Source organism: Manis pentadactyla, chromosome 11, assembly GCF_030020395.1.
Source record: "Manis pentadactyla isolate mManPen7 chromosome 11, mManPen7.hap1, whole genome shotgun sequence".
Taxonomy (NCBI): domain Eukaryota; kingdom Metazoa; phylum Chordata; class Mammalia; order Pholidota; family Manidae; genus Manis; species Manis pentadactyla.
The window spans coordinates 63,935,091-63,958,240 of NC_080029.1; the positions used below are offsets into that span (position 1 = coordinate 63,935,091).

General features: G+C 40.2%; 1 protein-coding gene and 1 long non-coding RNA gene across 5 annotated transcripts in view; one reads left to right on the top strand and one right to left on the bottom strand.

Annotated features, from left to right (window-relative positions):
* Positions 1–20,526, top strand: LOC130679522 (uncharacterized). Of its 2 annotated transcripts, none has more exons than XR_008992507.1 (3): positions 1–155; positions 17,594–17,744; positions 20,405–20,526. It is a non-coding gene; the product is annotated as an uncharacterized LOC130679522 (long non-coding RNA). The 2 variants fall into 2 exon arrangements; XR_008992508.1 differs by having other exon boundaries at positions 3–151.
* The window catches only part of PSMA6 (proteasome 20S subunit alpha 6), a 16,234-nt gene continuing 11,499 nt past the window's right edge, over positions 18,416–23,150 (bottom strand). For all 3 annotated transcript variants that reach the window (XM_036881379.2, XM_036881381.2, XM_036881380.2), the window contains 3 exons: positions 21,856–22,034; positions 20,503–20,597; positions 18,416–18,639 (listed from right to left, as the gene is read on the bottom strand). In XM_036881379.2, the coding sequence (XP_036737274.1) occupies positions 18,582–18,639; positions 20,503–20,597; positions 21,856–22,034 (332 nt within the window). In that variant the 3' untranslated portion in view covers positions 18,416–18,581. The remainder of the gene's footprint in view (positions 18,640–20,502; positions 20,598–21,855; positions 22,035–23,150) is intronic.

Below are 23,150 nucleotides of genomic sequence, written 5' to 3' on the forward strand. Positions count from 1 at the left end.
CTTCGCAGGGAAGGGCCCCACCTCTGGGTTTAGTGGGGAGGACACTGGGGACACCAGCAGCTGAACAGCTTCAAGGGGAAGGGAAGGCAGACCCGGCCTTTGACCTCTCCTTGGTTCTTGTACCCTGGGGACTGGCCTCACTCTGCACATGGTGGGTATGTGTGTTGGGCAGGGGTGGGAGGCCATTAGGAAATGAGAGAAGACAGACCTGCTTTCTGTATTTAAAAAAGGTCCACCAACCCTCTAAAATAGGCTGAGAATCTGAAAAAATTGGCCTTGTTGGTTTATACAAATCAAGCAGCATTCCACAAGCAGATCGGATTTTAAATTTAAGTCATTATTAAAGAGCAGATGCAGACATTCTAAGGTTCGGCAATACTGATGAATACAGGGCTTTGCTGGGCCTGGGCCTTGAGGAAGAATGTCCACAGGGCACTGCTCCATGCTGGCATGCTCACATAGTCTCCTCCTTTGTACCTCGGTTGGTAGTGGGTGGGCCCTGCCAGCAGGAGGACGTGCTTCCTTGCAGTTCAGAGCAGGAGAAAAATGTTCCCCAATAATCTCTCCCAGTTTCCCCCAGGAAGCTAGGCTACAGCAGGCTATTTCGAGGCCCTGGGAATGTAGTCCTGCCAGTCAGTCTCCAGAGCAGAAGCCTCATAGTCCCTGTGCCCCAGGAAGACGAGAAGCATCCAGGTGGCAGGAGGCGTGTCCTCTGGACACTTGGCTGGAAGCCCAGCCCTGGGTGCAGGCCCAGGAAGGCCTCTGCATTGGGGGAGGTGGTAGGGCCCAGCCAAAGTGAGGGAGGAAGGAAGCCATGCAAGATAGGATTTCCCCACACCAAGGCCTGCAATCTGGCTCTGACCACCTCATAATTAAGCTGGTTTGTTAGATGACCTGTAGTTTTCTATGGGTGACAAAGCCATGGGAGGTTGCAAAATCCTTCTTGCACAAGCAGGCTTTAAGAAGTCACATTCTTTCAACAAGGCTATGAAGAGACAATGCAAGAGCCCTCAACATTCTGTAGGAGCTCACTCACTGCAGGCCCCCTGCGGCAGCCTAGAGCTATAGGGAGGAGCTGACAGCACAGGAGGAGTTTCCCAGCTCTCCTCCCCTTTCCGCAGGCCCCCTTCGGCTCCTCCACCTCTCCCTGTCTCTCTCCAGCTGGCCTTGACTCACATGTTCCCTGGGTGAGGCGCCTGTCCTCTGGCCTCCCTCCTTCTGCTCCACCCCATCCCCAGGACACCTGGGGCGAGGAGCCCTTGGGAAGACAGGCTCTGCTCACAGGCCAGGGCCTCACAGCTGAACCGGGACCACCAGGACTCTGCAGACCCTAGGAGGGGATAGACTAGGAGGTGACCTGAGCCCAGATTCCCCTCAGAGCTCCAGGAGACTGTTTTTTTCAAGGGAGGGTCAGAAGCACCTTGCTGCCTGATACTATTCTGGGTGCTCCGCTAAAGAAGAGAAGGCTCTAGTCAGGGAAGGATTTACCCTAAAGGCCAGGGACCCCTATGGGGAAAAGTGGAGCCTGTGAATGTCATGAATAAGGGATTGATGGAGGGCCTGGGAAGGAACCTCTTCACAGGAAAGGAGTGGGAAATGAGCTCCCAGGCAGAACTGAAAGGCTTGTGCAGGTTACACAGGACCACACCTGCTCAGCTTTTCAACTTCAGGCTGGCTTCTGCCTGGTTGACCCCAGTACTTTGGGTGCGAATGTTCTCAGGAAATTGTATTTCAGAAGGTCGGGATGTTTGAGAATGTTGACAGCATTTACGAGCCATTCTGGAAATGCTACACCATACCCTGCTCTTACATAGAATCTACTGTTCTCTTCAGTACTTTACATGCATCATGTGAATTTTCATAGCATCCCTTTGAGATGGATCCTGTGATTATATCACTTAACAGAAGAGAAAACTGAGGCTGTAAATACTCAGCTGTGCACTGAGAATTCAGTGAGGCTCTCTGTCAGGGAGTTGAAGTCCCTAGTCCTTGAGTCCAGCAGGGAAGGCTGAGGATGCCAATGCACCTTTCCCCACCTCTCCAGTCAGTGCCTCTGTCCCCCAGGTCTCCTCAAAGCCCACTCTGAGACACAGCCAAGGCAGAGATCTGGCTTACGTGCTGGGCTTGCAGACGTCAGGAGGTGTTGGCCATGACCTTTCAGCAGGGTCTTCCCCATTCCCAGTTCTGTGCTGTCTGGAGTCCAAGTGCCTGGACAGGGTTTCAGGTGACCATCTATCTGACTCCATGGAAAGCCCCTCCCTCCAAGGCCATCAGCTCCCCACCAACTTTGTGTAAGTGAGGCCTGTGCTGGGGTTTTTCAGATATGTGAAATCAGCTGTGAGCACCTACAGCCCTTCCTGCTTTAGAAGAAACTGCATAATACCCTGTTTTACAATGCCATTTTGTTTTTTAAGAACACAGAAAAAAGAAAAAACATAAAACCGAGAAGGGATCTCCACATAGCTTGTGGCAGGAAAGAAGTGTAATAGGGGTATTACAGATCAAGAGTTGATAGAGGGCAGGTCACTGCGAGTCCCTGGTGGGGGGCCCTAAAGAGACTCTCTGGAATGAGGCCTGGAGGCTGGTTTTGCAAGATGCCTTCATGCCTAATCTACTTCTGCAAAGAGGCAAACCCCCACCCTGCTGGATGCAGACAGGATGCAAAGCTGCCACAAATATCTCAGTGACAGCTCACTTGGAGGAGATACTCTGCAAGAAAGACAGGAGCTGAAATTCTTAGCTCTTGGAGAGAATTTGCCCATTTTGCCTTATTCATACTGTGTCCCTAGGCCCAAAAGCAGGGTCTGACTTGTAGGAGGGGCTCAAAAACATTTCCCAATCAGTAAGAAGCCCTAAGAGAATCTGTCCCGCCTTAGCGGGAGGATGCAGTAACACGGCCCCTGCATGACAGCACTCCTCCCTAGATCCCTCCTGAAGCACATTTTCTGGACATAGAGGCATAGAAAAACTGGCAGCCTTCTCCAGGTGACCCTGCAATGGTGAGTCTCTGCAGCCATTGTATTAGGATTAACAGCACCTTTTTGGGCAGGAGTGATTTTGCCTATATTGGGTCCTTCCAAAACCTAGAGTTCGACCACCATCACTTAAGAGATGCGAATTTGGCCATCTTCACAGATGATTTTTGCCTCCCCTTTTGGTGAGAACCTTGAAACATGTGCTCACCAGACTCCTGGAGACTGCCCAAGCAGTGTGGTCCCAGGTATACTGGCTCTGATGGTAGTTATCAACTAGACAGCTAGCTCCTGTTGATAACCAGGGTGCTGCTTTCAGCCTCTATCCCTGGAAAACCCCAGCTGGGCACTCTGAGGCTGTTAGCTGGGGCTTCCCCAACTTCATCCCTACTCTGCCAGGGAAATCATGTCTTTCCTGTTCTTCTGCTTCTCCTTTTCATCCTCATTCAGTCCCCAGTGGAGGCCTGATTACTGCAGCTTTTGGTAAAACTTACATGACTGGGTTAACTCTGAGGTTTGCAGGTCACCTTTTGCAATAAGTTCAGATGATTTCTATGCAAAGGATGGCTTCAATAAAGACAATCTTCTTGTGGCAACTGCTCAAGAGGGGGATCAATAGTGCCTTGCCTGAGGTTTTCAGCCCTGGGCAAATTTGCTATGGATTCGGTGAGACCAAGACATAACAACAGAATGTTCTTGGGGTAAAAGAGTTTATACCTAGCTTTATTCTCATGGTCATAGGTTAAGCACTAGGATCATGCCTGCATCCAGCAGTATGCAGGTCTGTAACCCACCTCCATCTCTGCCTCTGCCCAGAGCACTGGACAGAGCTCTTTATACAGTGACTCAGTCAATAATAGTTCATTGCCAACAGGTGTGTAAGCATTAGCCTAGTGATAGGCCAATGACTTCATCAAGTAGTTTAGGGTCAGGTGAGGATCCTGACCATAGGAACTTCCATTTTCCCCACAAATAGCTTCATCAAAACTCCTGCAACACCATCTGCCTTCTGGGATAGTTGTGTGTTCCCTTCTCCTAAATGCATGTTCTCCTGTATTCCCTTCATATCCCCTCGGATCTGAGAGAGGCCTCTTATCAAGAGGGATCGACAGAAAGCCATGCAGGATGTGCCTTGAGCCCTTGCAAGGGGAGCCCCAGGATGCATTTGCTACAAGCTGGGCTGCTGAGAGGGGTTAATTGTTGTTAGGCATTTGCATTTTTGTCCCCTTGACTGGCTTTAGAGTCAAGGATGAGGTCAGTATAGGCACAGATAACATGAATCTAATGCACAAGGGTTACTTCCTGGAAACCTCACCATACTGGTTAAGCTGCCCACTGACTCAAAAAGGAGTAGAGGTGGGATGAGCCCCAAATACACTTGGCTATGGTCATGCCACCTGCAGTTACCTCTTACAGTGTTTCTTAACCAGCAGCAAATACCAGACCTTACAGGGAGCACCCTCAAAACACACTTGCCTAGAGCAGCAGGGCAGCATCCTGGGAGCCTCTGATTTGATAGATTCCCAGCATCCTGGGAGCCTCTGATTTGATAGATCAAGGTTGGGGGCCAGGCTTGTCGACTTTAAAAGGGTTCCCCTGGTGGTTCTGATGTGAAACCCTGGCTAAGAATCACTAATCTAGCACATTTCAACTTTTTTAACTCTTCATGGCTTACTCTCATGAATGTGGGCATAGAAAAGTGGTATTACAGAGAATTTGAAACCACACTGAGACCAGTGATTTCCTTTTTGCCTAGAGGGGTTAGCAGGCAGATACTGCTTTTTGCTACTCAGGAGGCTCCTTGTGAGTCAGAAGCAAGCACCAGCACCTGACATGTGCTTTCATCTAAAGCTATGGTGAGGCAGGTTCCCAGTGTAGAGGTGAGGCGAGGCAGGTGAAAGGGATAAAGAGGCACAAATGTCCAATTAGAAAAAAAGTCACGGGAATGAAAATAATTGAATAGGGAATATAGTCAATAATATTGTAATATCTTTGTATGGTGTGGATAAAATGAGAGTTCCTGTGGCCAGGATTCTCACCTGGCCATGGTTGACTAGCTCACTGCACACCTGTGGGCAATAAATGGCTGTTGACTCTATAGAGCTCCACCCAGTGCTCTGCGCGCAACATGGTGGCAGGGCTGCAAGGCTGCAGGAGAGCAGAGCAGAGGACAGAGGCCCAGAGGATGGCTGTGCGGGACCACCTGTGCAGAGCGGCCCAGAGAACAGCTGTGTGGGACGACTGTGTGGGACAGCTGTGCGGACAGAGGGACCCAGAGGCAGAGACCGGCTTGCTGCATACAGACTCGCTCTAAGTGAATGGGATTCTAGTGACTGACCTGCCACCTGGAAATAAAGTTGGGTATAACCCTTTCACCCCCAAGAACGTTTTGCTGTCATTATCTTTGGTCACACTGAATCCATAGTGAACTTGCCCGGGGCTGAAATCTATTGGCAAGACATATGGTCACAGATGGTAATTACACTTTGTGGTGAGCCTTTCATAATGTTTATAATTGTTGAACCACAATGTCATACTGAAAAGCAATATAATTGTATGTCAACTACAATAATTTTTTTTAAATCTATAAAGTTAAAAAAATAAAAAAATCTAAGGTGAAGTAGGTTCTTGGGACTATAGGTAAGGCTGCTCAAACCTGAGGTCAGTTAGGTGGCTAACAGGGTTGCAGGGTGAGATTGTGTGCCAGGGAGTTTGTAGGCTGCTTCCCCCTTGGGGGACACTTGTGTGTAGCATTGATGATTTTGTCCCCCAAAATATGAATGCAATTCATGCATGTGCAGAGTTGGGCCACCTGGGTTGGGGCTTGTCTGTGGCCCTGAACTAAGGAAAGCAAGTGCCCCACACAGGGTTTGACTTAGGGGTCTTGACCAGCACATGACCAGCTGAGCATAACTTCTCTCCAGGTCATGCTACTGTAGCATGTGCAAACACTTCAAAAATGCTAAGAATATCTGTACCTTCTTTTTTGGTATTTCATTAGGAAAATTCTGGTCTATTTGATAAAAAAAAAAGACTGAAAACTTTAATCATGCTTTTAGAATTCAGGACTTAATTTTTGTCTGATTTTATAATACCTGATCATTGAAAAACATTTAGAAAATACATCAAAATATAAGAAATGAGGAAAATTATTCATAACCAGTATGAACATTTTGGATTATCTCGAGATTTTCCCCATGCATTAAAAAAGTTAATAGACCTTTTTAGAAGTTTTAGGTTTACAGAAATATTGAGATTATATTGAGAGTTCCCATATAACACCCTCCTCCCTGCCACATACAACAGTTTTCCATTATCATTATCTTGCAATAGTATGGTACATTTGTTACAATTAATGAATTAATATTGATACATTATTATGAACTGAAGTCCAGTTTATATTAACATCCACCATTTGTGTTGTATGGTTCTATGGGTTTTGACAAATGCATAGCTGTGTGTCCATTATAATATCAAATGCCTCAAACCTTGTACTTCACTAGTCATTGCTCCCCACCCTCCCCTACCATCCCTCAACCCCTCTCCATTTCCAAACTCCAGGCAACCCTTGATCTTTTTACTCTTGCTATAGTTTCACCTTTTTCTGAATGTCTTATAGTTGGAATCATATAGTATGTAGCCTTCCCAAAATAGCTTCTTTCACTTACAATATGCATTGAAGATTCTTCTGTGTCTTTTTATGGCTTGATAGCTCATTTCTTTTTACAGCTGAATAATATTCCATTGTCTGGATGAACCAAGTTCATTTTTCATTCACTTTATATTAAAGGACATCTCAGCTGCTTCCAGTGAGCATAACTTTATTCAATACTCAATTATGAATAAAGCTGCTATAAACATTTCTGTGCAGATTTTGTGTGGGCATAAAGTCCAAGGTCACCATACAATAAGACCGTTTACCTTTGTAGGAAACTGTCAGTGTTCCCAAGTGGCTATGGCATTTTGTATTCTCACCAGTTCCTGCTATTTGACATCCTCACTAACATTCTGGTGTTTTTTAAATTTTAGCCATTCTAATAGATGAGTAGTGTTATCTCACTGTTTTTTGATTTGCAATTCCTGATGACATATGACATCAGACATATTCTTATATGCTTATTTATCATCTGTATTTCTTCTTTGGTGAGGTATATCTTAAGAACTTTTGCCAATTTTTAAACTTGGTGTTTTTGTTTTACTGTTAAATTTTTTAAAAATTCTTTTGTCTATTTTGGATACTAATCCTTTATCACATGTGTTGGCAAATCTCTTCTCCCAATCTGTGGCTTGTCTTTTCATTCTAAGTGTCTTCACAGAGCAGTTCTCAATTTTAGTAGTTTATCCAGTTTTTCTTTCATAGATTGTGCTTTCACGTTTTATCTAAGTTTATTGCCAAACCTGAAGTCACCTAGATTTTATGTTACTGTCTACAAGTTGTGTAGTTTGGTGCTCTACATTAAATCTATTATCTATTTTGAGTCACTTTTTGTGACAGGTGAAGACCTGTGTCTACATTATGCATTTGCATGTGAATGTCCAGTTGCTGCTACAGCACCATTTGTCCAAAAGACCATTCTTTCTTCATTGAATTCCTTTGCTGCCTTTTTCAAAGTTGATTATGTGTGTGGGTCTATTTCTGGGCTTTCTATTCTATTAATCTATTCTTTCACTAATACCATACTGTTTTGACTACTGTAGGTTTGTAGAAGTCTTGAAGTCAGATAGTTATGGGTCCTCCTTGTCCTTCAGTATTGTGTTGGCTATTCTGGGTCTTTTACCTTTCCACAAAAACTTTTTATCAGTTTGTTCATATCCACAAAATTATTTGCTGATATTCTGATTGGGATTGCGTGGAATCTACTGATTAAGCTGGGAAGAATTGGTATCTTGACAATACTGACTTCCTATTCATGAACATGGACTGTCTCTCCATTTACTTATACCTTTGATTTTTTTTCAGCAGAGTTTTATAGTTTTTCTATCAGATTGTTTGCCATGTCTGTGATCTCAGTAATGTGAACAATTTGAGAGAAAAACTCAAGGAACTAGTAAGGGTTTATAAAAATGTTGCAGGATACATGTTAATATATAAAAGTCAATTACTAGGGAGGGGCGGAAGATGGCGACATGAGTAGAGCAGTGGAAATCTCCTCCCAAAACCACATATATCTATGAAAATATAACAAAGACAACCCTTCCTAGAATAAAGACCAGAGGACACAGGACAATATCCAGACCACATCCACACCTGAGAGAACCCAGCGCCTCGCGAAGGGGGTAAGATACAAGCCCCGGCCCCGCGGGAGCCGAGTGCCCCTCCCCCCAGCTCCCGGCGGGAGAAGAGCAGGCAGAGCGGGAGGGAGACGGAGCCCAGGACTGCCGAACACCCAGCCCCAGCCATCCGGGCCAGAGTGCAGGGCGCTCGATACTAGGAAAACAGGGCAGCAAGAACAGTGAGCGGGCACCAGAGGCCGGGCACCGGAGGACATAAGAAAAGCGAGTGACCAATTTTTTTTTTTGACTGTTTTGTTTTGGTGAGCGATTTTTGGAAGTCTTAAAGGGATAGGGACCCCAATACTAGGGAAACCGGGCAGCAAGACCAGTGGGCAGATGCCTGAGGCTGGCGCTGGAGAATAAAGAAAAACGAGCGGCCACTTTTTTTTTTAATTCAAAATTTATTTATTTATTTATTTATTTTTTCTGTGGTCGTTGTTTTGTTTTGGCGGGTGCTTTTTGGAAGTCTTAAAGGGGCAGCGCGGGACACTTAATCCAGAGGTAGGGAATCCAGGGATCTCTTGGCACCGTAACCCCTGGGCTGCAGGGAGCAGGGAGGCCCCTTACGGAGAGAAATAGCCTCCAGGCCGCTCCCCCTCCAAGGTGACTCCACCATTTTGGAGCAGAGGCCCGAACCAGGCCACGCCCACAGCAACAGTGGAGATTAACTCCATAGCAGCCGGGCAGGAAGCAGAAACCCTGTCTGCGCGCAGCTGCGCAGCCCAAGCCACTAGAGGCCGCTGTTCTCCCAGGAGAGGAGGGCCACAAACCAACAAGAAAGGAAGTCCTTCCAGCCGTCACTCGTCCCAGTTCTGCAGACTATTCCTATCACCATGAAAAGGCAAAGCTACAGGCAGACAAAGATCACAGAGACAACACCAGAGAAGGAGACAGACCTAACCAGTCTTCCTGACAAAGAATTCAAAATAAGAATCATAAACATGCCGACAGAGATGCAGAGAAATACGCAAGAGAAATGGGATGAAGTCCGGAGGGAGATCACAGATGCCAGAAAGGAGATCGCAAAAATGAAACAAACTCTGGAAGGGTTTATAAGCAGAATGGATAGGATGCAAGAGGACATTGATGGAATTGAAACCAGAGAACAGGAACGCATAGAAGCTGACATAGAGAGAGACAAAAGGATCTTCAGGAATGAAACAATATTAAGAGAACAGTGTGACCAATCCAAAAGGAACAATATCTGTATTATAGGGGTTCCAGAAGAAGAAGAGACAGGAAAAGAGATGGAAAGTATCTTAGAAGAAATAATTGCTGAAAACTTCCCCAAACTGGGGGAGGAAATAATCGAACACAACACGGAAATACACAGAACCCCCAACAGAAAGGATCCAAGGAGGACAACACCAACACACATAATAACTAAAATGACAGAGATCAAGGACAAGGAAAGAGTTTTAAAGGCAGCTAGAGAGAAAAAGGTCACCTATAAAGGAAAACCCATCAGGCTAACATCAGACTTCTCGACAGAAACCCTACAGGCCAGAAGAGAATGGCATGATATATTTAATACAATGAAACAGAAGGGCCTTGAACCAAGGATACTGTATCCAGCACGACTATCATTCAAATATGATGGTGGGATTAAACAATTCCCAGACAAACAAAAGCTGAGGGAATTTGCTTCCCACAAACCACCTCTACAGAACATCTTACAGGGACTGCTCTAGATGGGAGCACTCCTAGAAAGAGCACAGAGCAAAACACCCAACATATGAAGAATCGAGGAGGAGGAATAAGAAGGGAGAGAAGAAAAGAATCTCTAGACAGTGTATATAACAGCTCAATAAGCGAGCTAAGTTAGGCAGTAAGATACGAAAGAGGCTAACCTTGAACCTTTGGTAACCACGAATTTAAAGCCTGCAATGGCAATAAGTGCATATCTTTCAAAAGTCACCCTAAATGTTAATGGGCTGAATGCACCAATCAAAAGACATAGAGTAATAGAATGGATAAAAAAGCAAGACCCATCTATATGCTGCTTACAAGAAACTCACTTCAAACCCAAAGACATGTACAGACTAAAAGTCAAGGGATGGAAAAACATATTTCAAGCAAACAACAGTGAGAAGAAAGCAGGGGTTGCAGTACTAATATCAGACAAAATAGACTTCAAAATAAAGAAAGTAACAAGAGATAAAGAAGGACACTACATAATGATAAAGGGATCAGTCAAACAAGAGGATATAACCATTATAAATATATATGCACCCAACACAGGAGCACCAGCATATGTGAAACAAATACTAACAGAACTAAAGGAGGAAATAGACTGCAATGCATTCATTCTAGGGGACTTCAACACACCACTCACCCCAAAGGATAGATCCACCGGGCAGAAAATAAGTAAGGACACGGAAGCACTGAACAACACAGTAGAGCAGATGGACCTAATAGACATCTATAGAACTCTACATCCAAAAGCAACAGGATATACATTCTTCTCAAGTGCACATGGAACATTCTCCAGAATAGACCACATAGTAGGCCACAAAAAGAGCCTCAGGAAATTCCAAAAGATTGAAATCCTACCAACCAACTTTTCAGACCACAAAGGTATAAAACTAGAAATAAACTGTACAAAGAAAGCAAAGAGGCTCACAAACACATGGAGGCTTAACAACACGCTCCTAAATAATCAATGGATCAATGACCAAATCAAAATGGACATCCAACAATATATGGAAACAAATGACAACAACAACACTAAGCCCCAACTTCTGTGGGACACAGCAAAAGCAGTCTTAAGAGGAAAGCATATAGCAATCCAAGCATATTTTAAAAAGGAAGAGCAATCCCAAATGAATGGTCTAATGTCACAATTATCGAAATTGGAAAAAGAAGAACAAATGAGGCCTAAGGTCAGCAGAAGGAGGGACATAATAAAGATCAGAGAAGAAATAAATAAAATTGAGAAGAATAAAACAATAGCAAAAATCAATGAAACCAAGAGCTGGTTCTTCGAGAAAATAAATAAAATAGATAAGCCTCTAGCCAGACTTATGAAGAAGAAACGAGAGTCAACACAAATCAATAGTATCAGAAACGAGAAAGGAAAAAACACGACGGACCCCACAGAAATACAAAGAATTATTAGAGAATACTATGAAAACCTGTATGCTAACAAGCTGGGAAACCTAGGAGAAATGGACAACTTCCTAGAAAAATACAACCTTCCAAGATTGACCCAGAAAGAAACAGAAAATCTAAACAGACCAATTACCAGCAACGAAACTGAAGCGGTAATCAAAAAACTACCAAAGAACAAAACCCCCGGGCCAGATGGATTTACCTCGGAATTTTATCAGACATACAGGGAAGACATAATACCCATTCTCCTTAAAGTTTTCCAAAAAATAGAGGAGGAGGGGATACTCCCAAACTCATTCTATGAAGCTAACATCACCCTAATACCAAAACCAGGCAAAGACCCCACCAAAAAAGAAAACTACAGACCAATATCCCTGATGAACGTAGATGCAAAAATACTCAACAAAATATTAGCAAACCAAATTCAAAAATACATCAAAAGGATCATACACCATGACCAAGTGGGATTCATCCCAGGGAAGCAAGGATGGTACAACATTCGAAAGTCCATCAACATCATCCACCACATCAACAAAAAGAAAGACAAAAACCACATGATCATCTCCATAGATGCTGAAAAAGCATTTGACAAAGTTCAACATCCATTCATGATAAAAACTCTCAGCAAAATGGGAATAGAGGGAAAGTACCTCAACATAATAAAGGCCATCTATGATAAACCCACAGCCAACATTATATTGAACAGCGAGAAGCTGAAAGTATTTCCTCTGAGATCGGGAACTAGACAGGGATGCCCACTCTCTCCACTGTTATTTAACATAGTACTGGAGGTCCTAGCCACGGCAATCAGACAAAACAAAGAAATACAAGGAATCCAGATTGGTAAAGAAGAAGTTAAACTGTCACTATTTGCAGATGACATGATACTGTACATAAAAAACCCTAAAGACTCCACCCCAAAACTACTAGAACTGATATCGGAATACAGCAAAGTTGCAGGATACAAAATCAACACACAGAAATCTGTGGCTTTCCTATACACTAACAATGAACCAACAGAAAGAGAAATCAGGAAAACAACTCCATTCACAATTGCATCAAAAAAAATAAAATACCTAGGAACAAACCTAACCAAGGAAGTGAAAGACCTATACTCTGAAAACTACAAGTCACTTTTAAGAGAAATTAAAGGGGACACTAACAGATGGAAACTCATCCCATGCTCGTGGCTAGGAAGAATTAATATCGTCAAAATGGCCATCCTGCCCAAAGCAATATACAGATTTGATGCAATCCCTATGAAACTACCAGCAACATTCTTCAATGAACTGCAACAAATAATTCAAAAATTCATATGGAAACACCAAAGACCCCGAATAGCCAAAGCAATCCTGAGAAAGAAGAATAAAGTAGGGGGGATCTCACTCCCCAACTTCAAGCTCTACTATAAAGCCATAGTAATCAAGACAGTTTGGTACTGGCACAAGAGCAGAGCCACAGACCAATGGAACAGACTAGAGAATCCAGACATTAACCCAGACATATATGGTCAATTAATATTTGATAAAGGAGCCATGGACATACAATGGCGAAATGACAGTCTCTTCAACAGATGGACCTGGCAAAACTGGAGAGCTACATGTAGGAGAATGAAACTGGACCATTGTCTAACCCCATATACAAAAGTAAACTCAAAATGGATCAAAGACCTGAATGTAAGTCATGAAACCATTAAACTCTTGGAAGAAAACATAGGCCAAAACCTCTTAGACATAAACATGAGTGACCTCTTCTTGAACATATCTCCCCGGGCAAGGAAAACAACAGCAAAAATGAATAAGTGGGACTATATTAAGCTGAAAAGCTTCTGTACAGCAAAAGACACCATCAATAGAACAAAAAGGAACCCTACAGTATGGGAGACTGTATTTGAAAATGACACATCCGATAAAGGCTTGACGTCCAGAATATATAAAGAGCTCACACGCCTCAACAAACAAAAAACAAATAACCCAATTAAAAAATGGGCAGAGGAACTGAACAGACAGTTCTCCAAAAAAGAAATACAGATGGCCAACAGACACATGAAAAGATGCTCCACATCGCTAATTATCAGAGAAATGCAAATTAAAACTACAATGAGGTATCACCTCACACCAGTAAGGATGGCTGCCATCCAAAAGACAAACAACAGCAAATGTTGGCAAGGCTGTAGAGAAAGGGGAACCCTCCTACACTGCTGGTGGGAATGTAAGTTAGTTCAACCATTGTGGAAAGCAGTATGGAGGTACATCAAAATGCTCAAAACAGACCTACCATTTGACCCAGGAATTGCACTCCTAGGAATTTACCCTAAGAATGCAGCAATTAAGTATGAGAAAGATCAGTGCACCCCTATGTTTATCGCAGCACTATTTACAATAGCCAAGAATTGGAAGCAACCTAAATGTCCATTGATAGATGAATGCATAAAGAAGATGTGGTACATATACACAATGGAATACTACTCAGCCATAAGAAAAGGGCAAATCCTACCATTTGCAGCAACATGGATGGAGCTGGAGGGTATTATGCTCAGTGAAACAAGCCAAGCAGAGAAAGAGAAATACCAAATGATTTCACTCATCTGTGGAATATAAGAACAAAGGAAAAACTGAAGGAACAAAACAGCAGCAGAATCACAGAACTCAAGAATGGACTAACAGGTACCAAAGGGAAAGGGACTGGGGAGGATGGGTGGGTAGGGAGGGATAAGGTGGGGGGAGAAGTAGGGGGGTATTAAGATTAGCATGCATGGTGGGGGTAGGAGAAAAGGGAGGGCTATACAACACAGAGAAGGCAAGTAGTGATTCTACAACATTTTGCTATGCTGATGGACAGTGACTGTAAAGGGGTTTATAGGGGGGACCTGGTATAGGGGAGAGCCTAGTAAACATAATATTGGTCATGTAAGTGTAGATTAGTGATACCAAAAAAAAAAAATGGCAGTTCCTGTGTGGTAACGTCCAATGAGTTCTACACAAGGGTATAAAGGGCATATAAAAGTGTAGGCAAAGGGTATGTTTGTGTTTATACAGAGGATAAAAGCCTAATTGGGCTATCCCGAAAATGAACTAAGATACGATATGAAAAAGAACTTCCAACATCAGCACTCTCTGGAAGACTCATGCCAGAAGATGATCATCAAAAAACCCCAACAAAGATCCACGCACTGCTACAGCTGTAGATGTACTCATCCCACCAGTTCCCGGACTTGCCATGGGAATGAGGAAGGAGATATCTAAGCTGGCCTATGCATACAGTAAAACAACAAATTTGACTGGATCTATACTGTTGGAACTCAATCAAGAATTAGGAGAAGTGCAAATTGTAGCGCTCCAAAATCTTACAACTACAGACTATTTACTGTTAAAAGAACATAAGGGATGTGAACATTCCCCAGGAATGGGTTGTTTTAATTTGTCTCATTTCTCTCAGACTGTTCAAGTTCAGTTGGACAATATCCACCATATCATAGATAAGTTTTCACAAATGCCTAAGGTGCCTAACTGGTTTTCTTGGTTTCACTGGAGATGGCTGTTAATTACAGGTATGCTTTGGTTATGTAACTATACTCCTATTATGTTAATGTGTGTGCGCAATTTAAGTAGTAGCTTAAAACCTATACATGCTGAAGTTACTCTACAAGAAGATATGTCAAAGAAATAATCAGTCTTCCCATGTTTTCTGCCGCCTGCTACTTCAATAGCTTTTCTTTTTCCTTCCTAATTACAACCCTTAAATAGAATTCGTGCCTCATATCAAATTTACCGAGTATCATAATTCTTCCAAGTGGTAAAGATACCTCAAGACAAATGCTGGGCATAGAAGCTACAGGGCATAAATATGCAAAGAAATAAAAAGCTAACGATTTCAAACAATAAGGCTTCTCTCTCACTTACCAACTTTACATTTCCCTGTATGGCCCCGGAAGATGACTGGTTAGCCAGAGACGGGTAAGATTCCTCAAGGGAGGAACAACCTAAGACAGGCACAGTCGCAGGGGGGCCATCAGGTGAGAAATTGGGGATCAACAGAGGTGAGGCTTAGAACCTCACCCCCCCCGTTTTGAGAGAAATCTTCTGCATCCGTGGATGTTTTGTTGCCCTTGTCTAGCTTGGATTAATACTTAGTCTATAGGCACACACCTGATCATCTACATTTGCTCTCTTACAACACTAGACTATGTTTTCTACCTTTATCTTGTATCTACCTACCACTTCAGCATTTTATTAAAAATAATAATAAAGAGAGAAATGTGGTATCCACATATAAATCAAGTATAAAAATCAAATGAGTATTCATATTTGAACTGACTGTTTATAGTTCATAATGCATGAGCAAAACCGAAGGTTTCTGTGATGGCTGCCCTTGTACTGTTCACTATGTAACTTATTCACTATGTAAGAATTTGTTCTCCATGTAAGAACTTGTTATGCCTCAGAAGATTGGAGACTGACGAAAACTAGGCTTGGGGTGGATTAATGATTGTGCATTGAGCATTGACTCCCCTATACAGAATTTTATTGTTGTTAACAACCATTTGATCAATAAATATGAGAGATGCCCTCACAAACAAACAAACAAAAAGTACACACTTCCAATGGTAAAGTAATAAGTAACCGGGATGTAATGAATATAGTCAAGATATTGTAACAGCTTGGTATGGTGATAGCTGGTACCTAGAATTGTCATGTATATAAATGTTGAATCACTATGTTGTACACCTGAAACTAATGTAATGTAATACTGTGTGTCAACTACCCTTCAATAAAAAATAATTATCTACAAAAAAAAAAAAAAAGTCAATTACTTTCCTATATATATCAGCAATAAACAATTGGAATTTGAAATTAAAAACACCACTTACATTAGCCCCCAAAATAACCAAAACCAAATAGTACAACTTAGATGTAGATCTAACAAAATATGTAATTAATCTTTATCAGGAAAACTAAAAAACTCTAATGAAAGATCTAAATGTGTAATTAAACACACTAATATTTCCACAAACTGACATAAACATAAAAGTATAAAGGGCCTCCCAACAGTTCAGGCCAGATCTTAAAGCTAAATGAGTTTTACCAGCTTCCTGAATTTTGGAACTGTGGACAAGTAATCAGAGGCCTGAACTTAAACTTAGAATAGTTTAAAGGATGTTGTATGTTAATGCAGGGCTTGCCCAATAAAGGCTAATACTTTATTAGGTGGTCCTTTTTTTTTTTTTGGTGAACAATCTAAACATTAAGTTAAAATACTATATCCTTTCCATAATTATTGATTTATTTCATTATATATTATCTGGATTTTCTAAATGTAAAATAATGGAGGTAAGTCATTCTGGTATCATTCCTGATTTCAATGAAGTGCCAACCACTAACTCACCACTATGATGTTAATTTGTTAAGACTTCTCAGTCTTATCTTGGAAATGCAATAAACGGTCAAAACATATGTAACCTTAGGATTTCTGACTCTTTATGGAAGATCCTGAAGATCCTTAACATAGTTATTTGGTTGTGGCACAAATCTGAATCTGGAACTTGGGGGCTAGAGGGATAGTAAGGGAGGTGAGCACCATTTTCTTCATGAAAATGGGTACCAAGAGAAGGAAATCCTGATGTCTATCCAAATAGTTTCACATTCATGAATGTCTAGACATATACCTCTGAAAGTCAATATTTAACTTACTGTTATACTTTTTACTATGAGCTTATCAAAATGCCCTCTGTGTAAAGATATTTTAAGATTTTTTTTTAACATTTGTATAATATTTGTGTATTAATTCTGCTAGTCATCCCAAACTGTTAAACAAACAGAATTACCCAATGTATATATATTTAAGTGGATCTTTTCTATTTCTTCCAGTTCTTTTAGGCATAACTTAACCAACTTAATATACTACTTAAAACTATTTTATGCTAAATCCTTAATTCATCTAGATTTTACATTAGATGTAAAACTTTTTTCTTACAAATGAGAGTATTTTCATTTTCTATTACTAGAAGGTATTTTCTTACAGAAAATTACTTGCTAGTCTCTCATCCGATTTCAGAAGGGTGAAGTCAATCAAGGCTCTAGGGTATATAAATTCAGAGTCTACTCGGGGGAGTGGCCTTTCTAAACAGAGCCTTTTCAAAATGATGGAAGCCTAATGGACTTACAGAGCCTCAGGGATTTGGATGGGTAATCCCAGAGCAGCAGCCCCTGAACCGGAAAACCCTGCTTCCCCTTTAGGATACTCTACAACTCATGATTCATCTCTAAGAGGATGTGGTCAGTGAAGTTCCGTTTCTAGTGGTCACAAGTTCACATGGCCTCAACCTTTCATGGGGCAACTGACTCCAGGGATTGGTATTAAATCAGCAGTCAACCTCACCTGTGTGAGGTAAGACTAACAGCACTAGTCTCACCCAGTGCAAATGAGGACTGAAAGTTATTGGGCTTGGACAACTATTGGTGCAGGTCACCAGGGACTCATTCTGGGAATTAAAAAAATTCTGTACAAAAAAAAAATTATCCTGAATAGTTTGCTCTTCTTTCTCCCTTAACATTGTTTATGGTAGTATCTCTCCTTTACTGCAGATGAATTCTGTAAACTCCGTTTTAAATAATAATCTAAGGCAGCACAGAAAAAACACACTCAGTAACTTGTAACTGTCAGAGGCAGCTACAATTTCTGCTCTTAAAAATACTGATTCTTATTAGAGTCAATATATATCTCAAAAAAACTACTAAAAATCAATAATGCTTATCTTTTTGCTATAGTAAAAATCTATGATGGAATTTGGGAGTCTGGGTTCAGGAATATTCTATTTGAATGAATGAGGAATTGTAAAATAAAGGCCTACCCTCATATGCCAACTTATAGTCAGAGCAAGTTTCAAAACCAGAGTTTTAGTTTGCTATTTATTAATTATGCCATATAGCTACAGTTTACACTTCTGGCTACTAAGTTCCTTAATCTTTGTCAACAAAAGGAAGATGGTGAACACTGAACAATCTGCATTCACTAAAGGTTTAATACTTAAAATTGGAGGTAAAAAAGACAGGATGCGATTATTTTCCAAAAGCACTGTTTTTATTTATAGAGTCCTAACCACTTCAGTGGCAGGAGAAGTGGGATAGGTTCCTTTTTCAATCCAGGGGCCTCCAAAATGTTGGTCTGTTGTTAACAAACACACAGGCAAGTGGCGTCATAGATTTCGTAAACTAACTACAATGTTTAGTCTCTCTCTGCTAGAGCAACAAGGTGAGCATCGATCTCTGCTTCTGTAAGAATCCTAGAAGATAAAGGGAAAAAAACCCCACAACTATTTACTTTTTGAAAACTTTTTATTATGTAAAATTCTGAGCACACACAAAAAGGATAATAATGAACTCCTATGTACCTATCACCTAACTTTATTACAAATTTATAGCTAATTGATAATGATCAATTTATAGCTAATATTAATCAATTACCAATTTACAGCTAAATAATCTTTTGAAAATCTATGTACCCAGCATTCATCCCTTCGGGTTATTCTGAAGGAATACCCAGACATCATATCAACTTCATCTATACACAAAAATGTCTACTTCTTTGACAACAAATCTAGAATTAAGTTTTTTGAAAATAAAACCTCTTAGTTGCAGCTATAATAGAAAATATGTAAATTAAATATAGGTAAGCTATACATAATGTATTCTATTTTAGCACCTAGGTCAAAATGCCTTTAGATCTAGTATAACTTAAGTTTGTACAGGTGAGAGACAAAAAGGCACTCCAGGTTGAACATACAGTATTTTCTCCAAGGAAATCAACTGCTTAGCAACTTTAATGTGACCTATTACTGTGGGACTCTTAAAGAGTGAAATTTGTCGAAGTGACATTTTTAGTGCAAACTGGGGAAATGTAAGTAGTTTATATAGTTGTTTATATAAACAGGAATGTTTATGTTATATATTCTAATTATTTAAGTATACTTACTATCATATAATTTATAAATGACAAAGGGCTTTTTGAAGACATAGGATCTTTGGTTTGTTTTCTATATATCTGACTAATGGAAATGAAAATTTTAAAGGTTATAGAGGGGGAATCTCAGAATAAAAAGGGTAACAAAACTAACTGCAGGTCCTTTACAGAGATTTGTAAATTACTCCTGTTGGAATTTTACTGCTTAAAAAAAAAAAAGGCTATCTTTTCCTACAGAAAAGAAAGCAAAAGGATAGACTCAATTCTGTTTTTTTTTAAATTCAATGAATTTTTCTTAAATCTTGCATGTTTGTATCACTTACCTGCAGGCAACAAAAAGAGAATTAGAAATAATTCATACCTACAGAAAATTCTTAAAGGTGTGGTTAAACTTAGTTTATTGCTCTTTCATCTCCCCCAAACAATGACTATTTGTCCTTATAATTGTGACCTAATAGTAGATACACATAGTAGTTAACAAGCCTTCCAGCAGTCCGTGCATCTGTGGATTTCACTCAAGTATTTTTCACTATCACAAGAGCATCCAGGTTTATGCCAAGTAAATCACCTCACAGCGTTGCTGGGAGGATTAAGTGAGATGCTATACGTTAAGTACCCAGTACAGATTTGACTCATGGAAGCTGTAAGGTTGACTTGTGGGAGTTAGCCACTTAGTAAGAACAGACAAGCACCCAGCATCTGTAATTCAATTAGCTGTATTCAAAATTCAGTGTTTCCACAAAGACAGACAGAGAGAGTCTAATGTGTATCAGCATTTCACATTGTTCTTCTAAGCTCCACTTCAATAAGACTAAGTAATTGATGCCTCACCTGAAAAACTAGAAAACTACTACTTTAGGAGCTGAATTTCTATTGGCTTAAGCTAAAAAAAAAGATACTTATGCTTACTTTATTCCCTACATAAAGGTTATTTTATGTCACCTCTGGTATTAGGTATAAAATCATTCTGAAATGAGAAAAGCAGTTATGACTGTCTTAATTAGACATCCGATTAGTTTTAAAACAGGTAGCTCAGAAGTTGAAGAAAAAACTGTAATTATAGTTCAAAAATATGTTTTTCTCCCCAGGTTATGGGAAAAATGGACCCACACACCTCACCTTTCTAGGCTGGCCGTGATCACCTGGCAAAGTTACTTAAGTACCTGACAAGTGCAATATAACTCACCTGAATTTAGGATTTTCAACTGTAACTACTCCAACTTCTATTTCTGAAGGTTTGAAATCAATTGATAGAACAGTAGATAGGCATGTAATCGCAGTCTGAAAAAAGTACCAACGTTAAAATATTTTCTGAGATTCCAAGATTTTTTCATTTCAAGCTTACTCAAATCAGCAGTTAACCACAAGCTATTTGTTTTGCTCCATGTTGCAGTGATGTGGTTCTATAGCCACGTTAGTAACAGATTGCTTACCTGTAATATGTTGCCTGCTAATAACAAGAAATCTGTTTATATCAAGTTAAGCCATAAATTAAAGGGGTGCACCAAACAAAATTGGATGATTTACACAAAAGTATATTTGCTGGATGACCGTTACATGCCAGGCACTATGCTTAGCACTTGAAAGTGAGATGGGGAGAAGATAAAGATCAATGATATTTTTCCTTCAAGGAGTTTATAGTAATGATTTAAGAATGTCATAAGTGGCTTTGTATCTGATGTTGATTAATTACTTATGTAACTATGAACTGCAACTTAAAAAAGGTAATCTTTAAGAACATATAAACATGGCGTACCACCTCCCAGATGAGAATCAGTTTTCGACCTAATGTTAGTATAAATAATACTGCCAATCAAACTAAAAGTGGTAGATGGTAATGTTTCCTTTGTCATTTATCAGTCATTGTATCCCAGACCCTCATTTCCAAAACCTACTAAAATTTTTCTTTTAACTTCTTGACAGGACATGAGAGACTTCTTTAGTCTAAGGCTACTAAATATTTGTAAAAGAACTTTAGTTTGTCCTGTCAATTTAAAATTTCCCAATCATGAGTACTCCCCTCAAGAACCCTGCATGAAGCTAGCTAGCTCTAACTTCTGCATCCAAGATATAATTTCTCTGCCAAGTCATCCTGTGAGCAGATTCTTTTACAAGGAAGATGCTTGCTTCCTGAGAAAGTGGTGTGTGGCTGCTTTTCCTTTAGGACCATAAAAGCAGCATTACTGACTCAAGTTTTTTCCACTTTTGTTATCAGGAAGCTTAAGCCTAATTTGAGTCACAACATTCAGGTCTTTGGGCCTGGTCTTGATTCCTACTCTTAGTTGTATATACCATTTTATATGTGTTTTGTTGAAAGTAATTTCTAAAACATTATGAAATGAGATAGGGAATTAAGTGAATAAAAGCAATCCTCATTGTTCCAATGTCAGCTGAATGACACCAATTTTACTATCAAGCTGACCAACTTGAATCTTGTGATACAACCCAGGAATAGCCTTCACAGACTGTCAACCATGCAGTATCTTCACTGTTCTATATAGAGCATAAAAAAAAAGTCAGCTCCTCTTGGCTAACTTACTTCCACTGTCTGTTCAAACGTCCAGTCAAATTTCTTCTTCACTTTTTTTTCAAGGAAGCTGGTTGACTCAGTTTGTTTAACTCCTGCTGCAGTGGCTTTAAACCCACAGTAGTAACCTGCAGGATCACACTTGTATACCTGAGGGCCTTGTTCTTCATCTATACCAATTAAAATCATACCTACAAAGAAAAAAAACCCTTATCAGACATCTCATACCTTTATACAACAAAGTTTCTTTCCTCTGGGTGTTGTCACATAGCTGTTGTTTATCATTACTGTGGCCATGAACTTTAGGATATGTGTTCTGCTTTAAGAAAACTGAAATAAAATACAGGCTATCATTACAGATAAAGTCGATAACAGAGAAATTTCCATTTAGTTAAAAGTTTTATCACAGATTTTTAAAAATTCTGAGTTGTTGCAAATGTGATTTACAAACAATTCTATAATCCTTGCTATTACCCAAAGATCATTCCTTTGAGCCCTAATCCCTCAAGATGTTACACGGTCAAATAAATCTGGAAAATATGCTTTATATATACTTCTTTTAGATAAAATACTATGTAATAGCATATTAAATATTCTAAAATTTTCTGCTGCAGATTAACCTACTTTAACTCAGTAGTTCTTAAATTTATTTAAATAAGGAAGACTTTTCCTTTTTTTTAAACTGAAGAACTACCTAGGTTCCAGGGAACTAGAAGTTTATGTAACACACCTTGAGAATGCTGGGCAAAGTGAAATACCCCCAGATGCTACTTACTGACCTTTACACTGCCCATATTTGTTATTGTTGGTATACATTTTCCTAGTAGTCAGTATACACTAAGTTCTGTATACATAAATTTGTAACTACAAATCTAATCATGTTATTATAATAAACACAACCACCAAACTTCTTTCTACTCAGAAGATCAAGTACTTAAAGAAAGGCTAACTCCTACTTTCTTATATTCTATGTTTAAACTTCTTTTTTATAATGTCCTATTATAAGATTCTGTATTAACCAACTACTTTATTCACATTTATAGGTCTAACTAATAGTGAGGAATTCTTAATCTTAAAATTTTTGACAAACACTATGACAGTGATATCTGTTTTATTTGAATGTCACCCTGTAATTTTCTTCACCTTTTATACTTGATATATACAAAGTACAAGGGAAATACAAAGAGATATCTACTCACTGCTTGGAGGAAACAAGAAACACTTCTTTACTCCAGGGTTTTGCAAGATGAGCAGGGCTTAATAGTGGTAAGAACATGATGGGCACACAAGACAAAAGGAACAACATG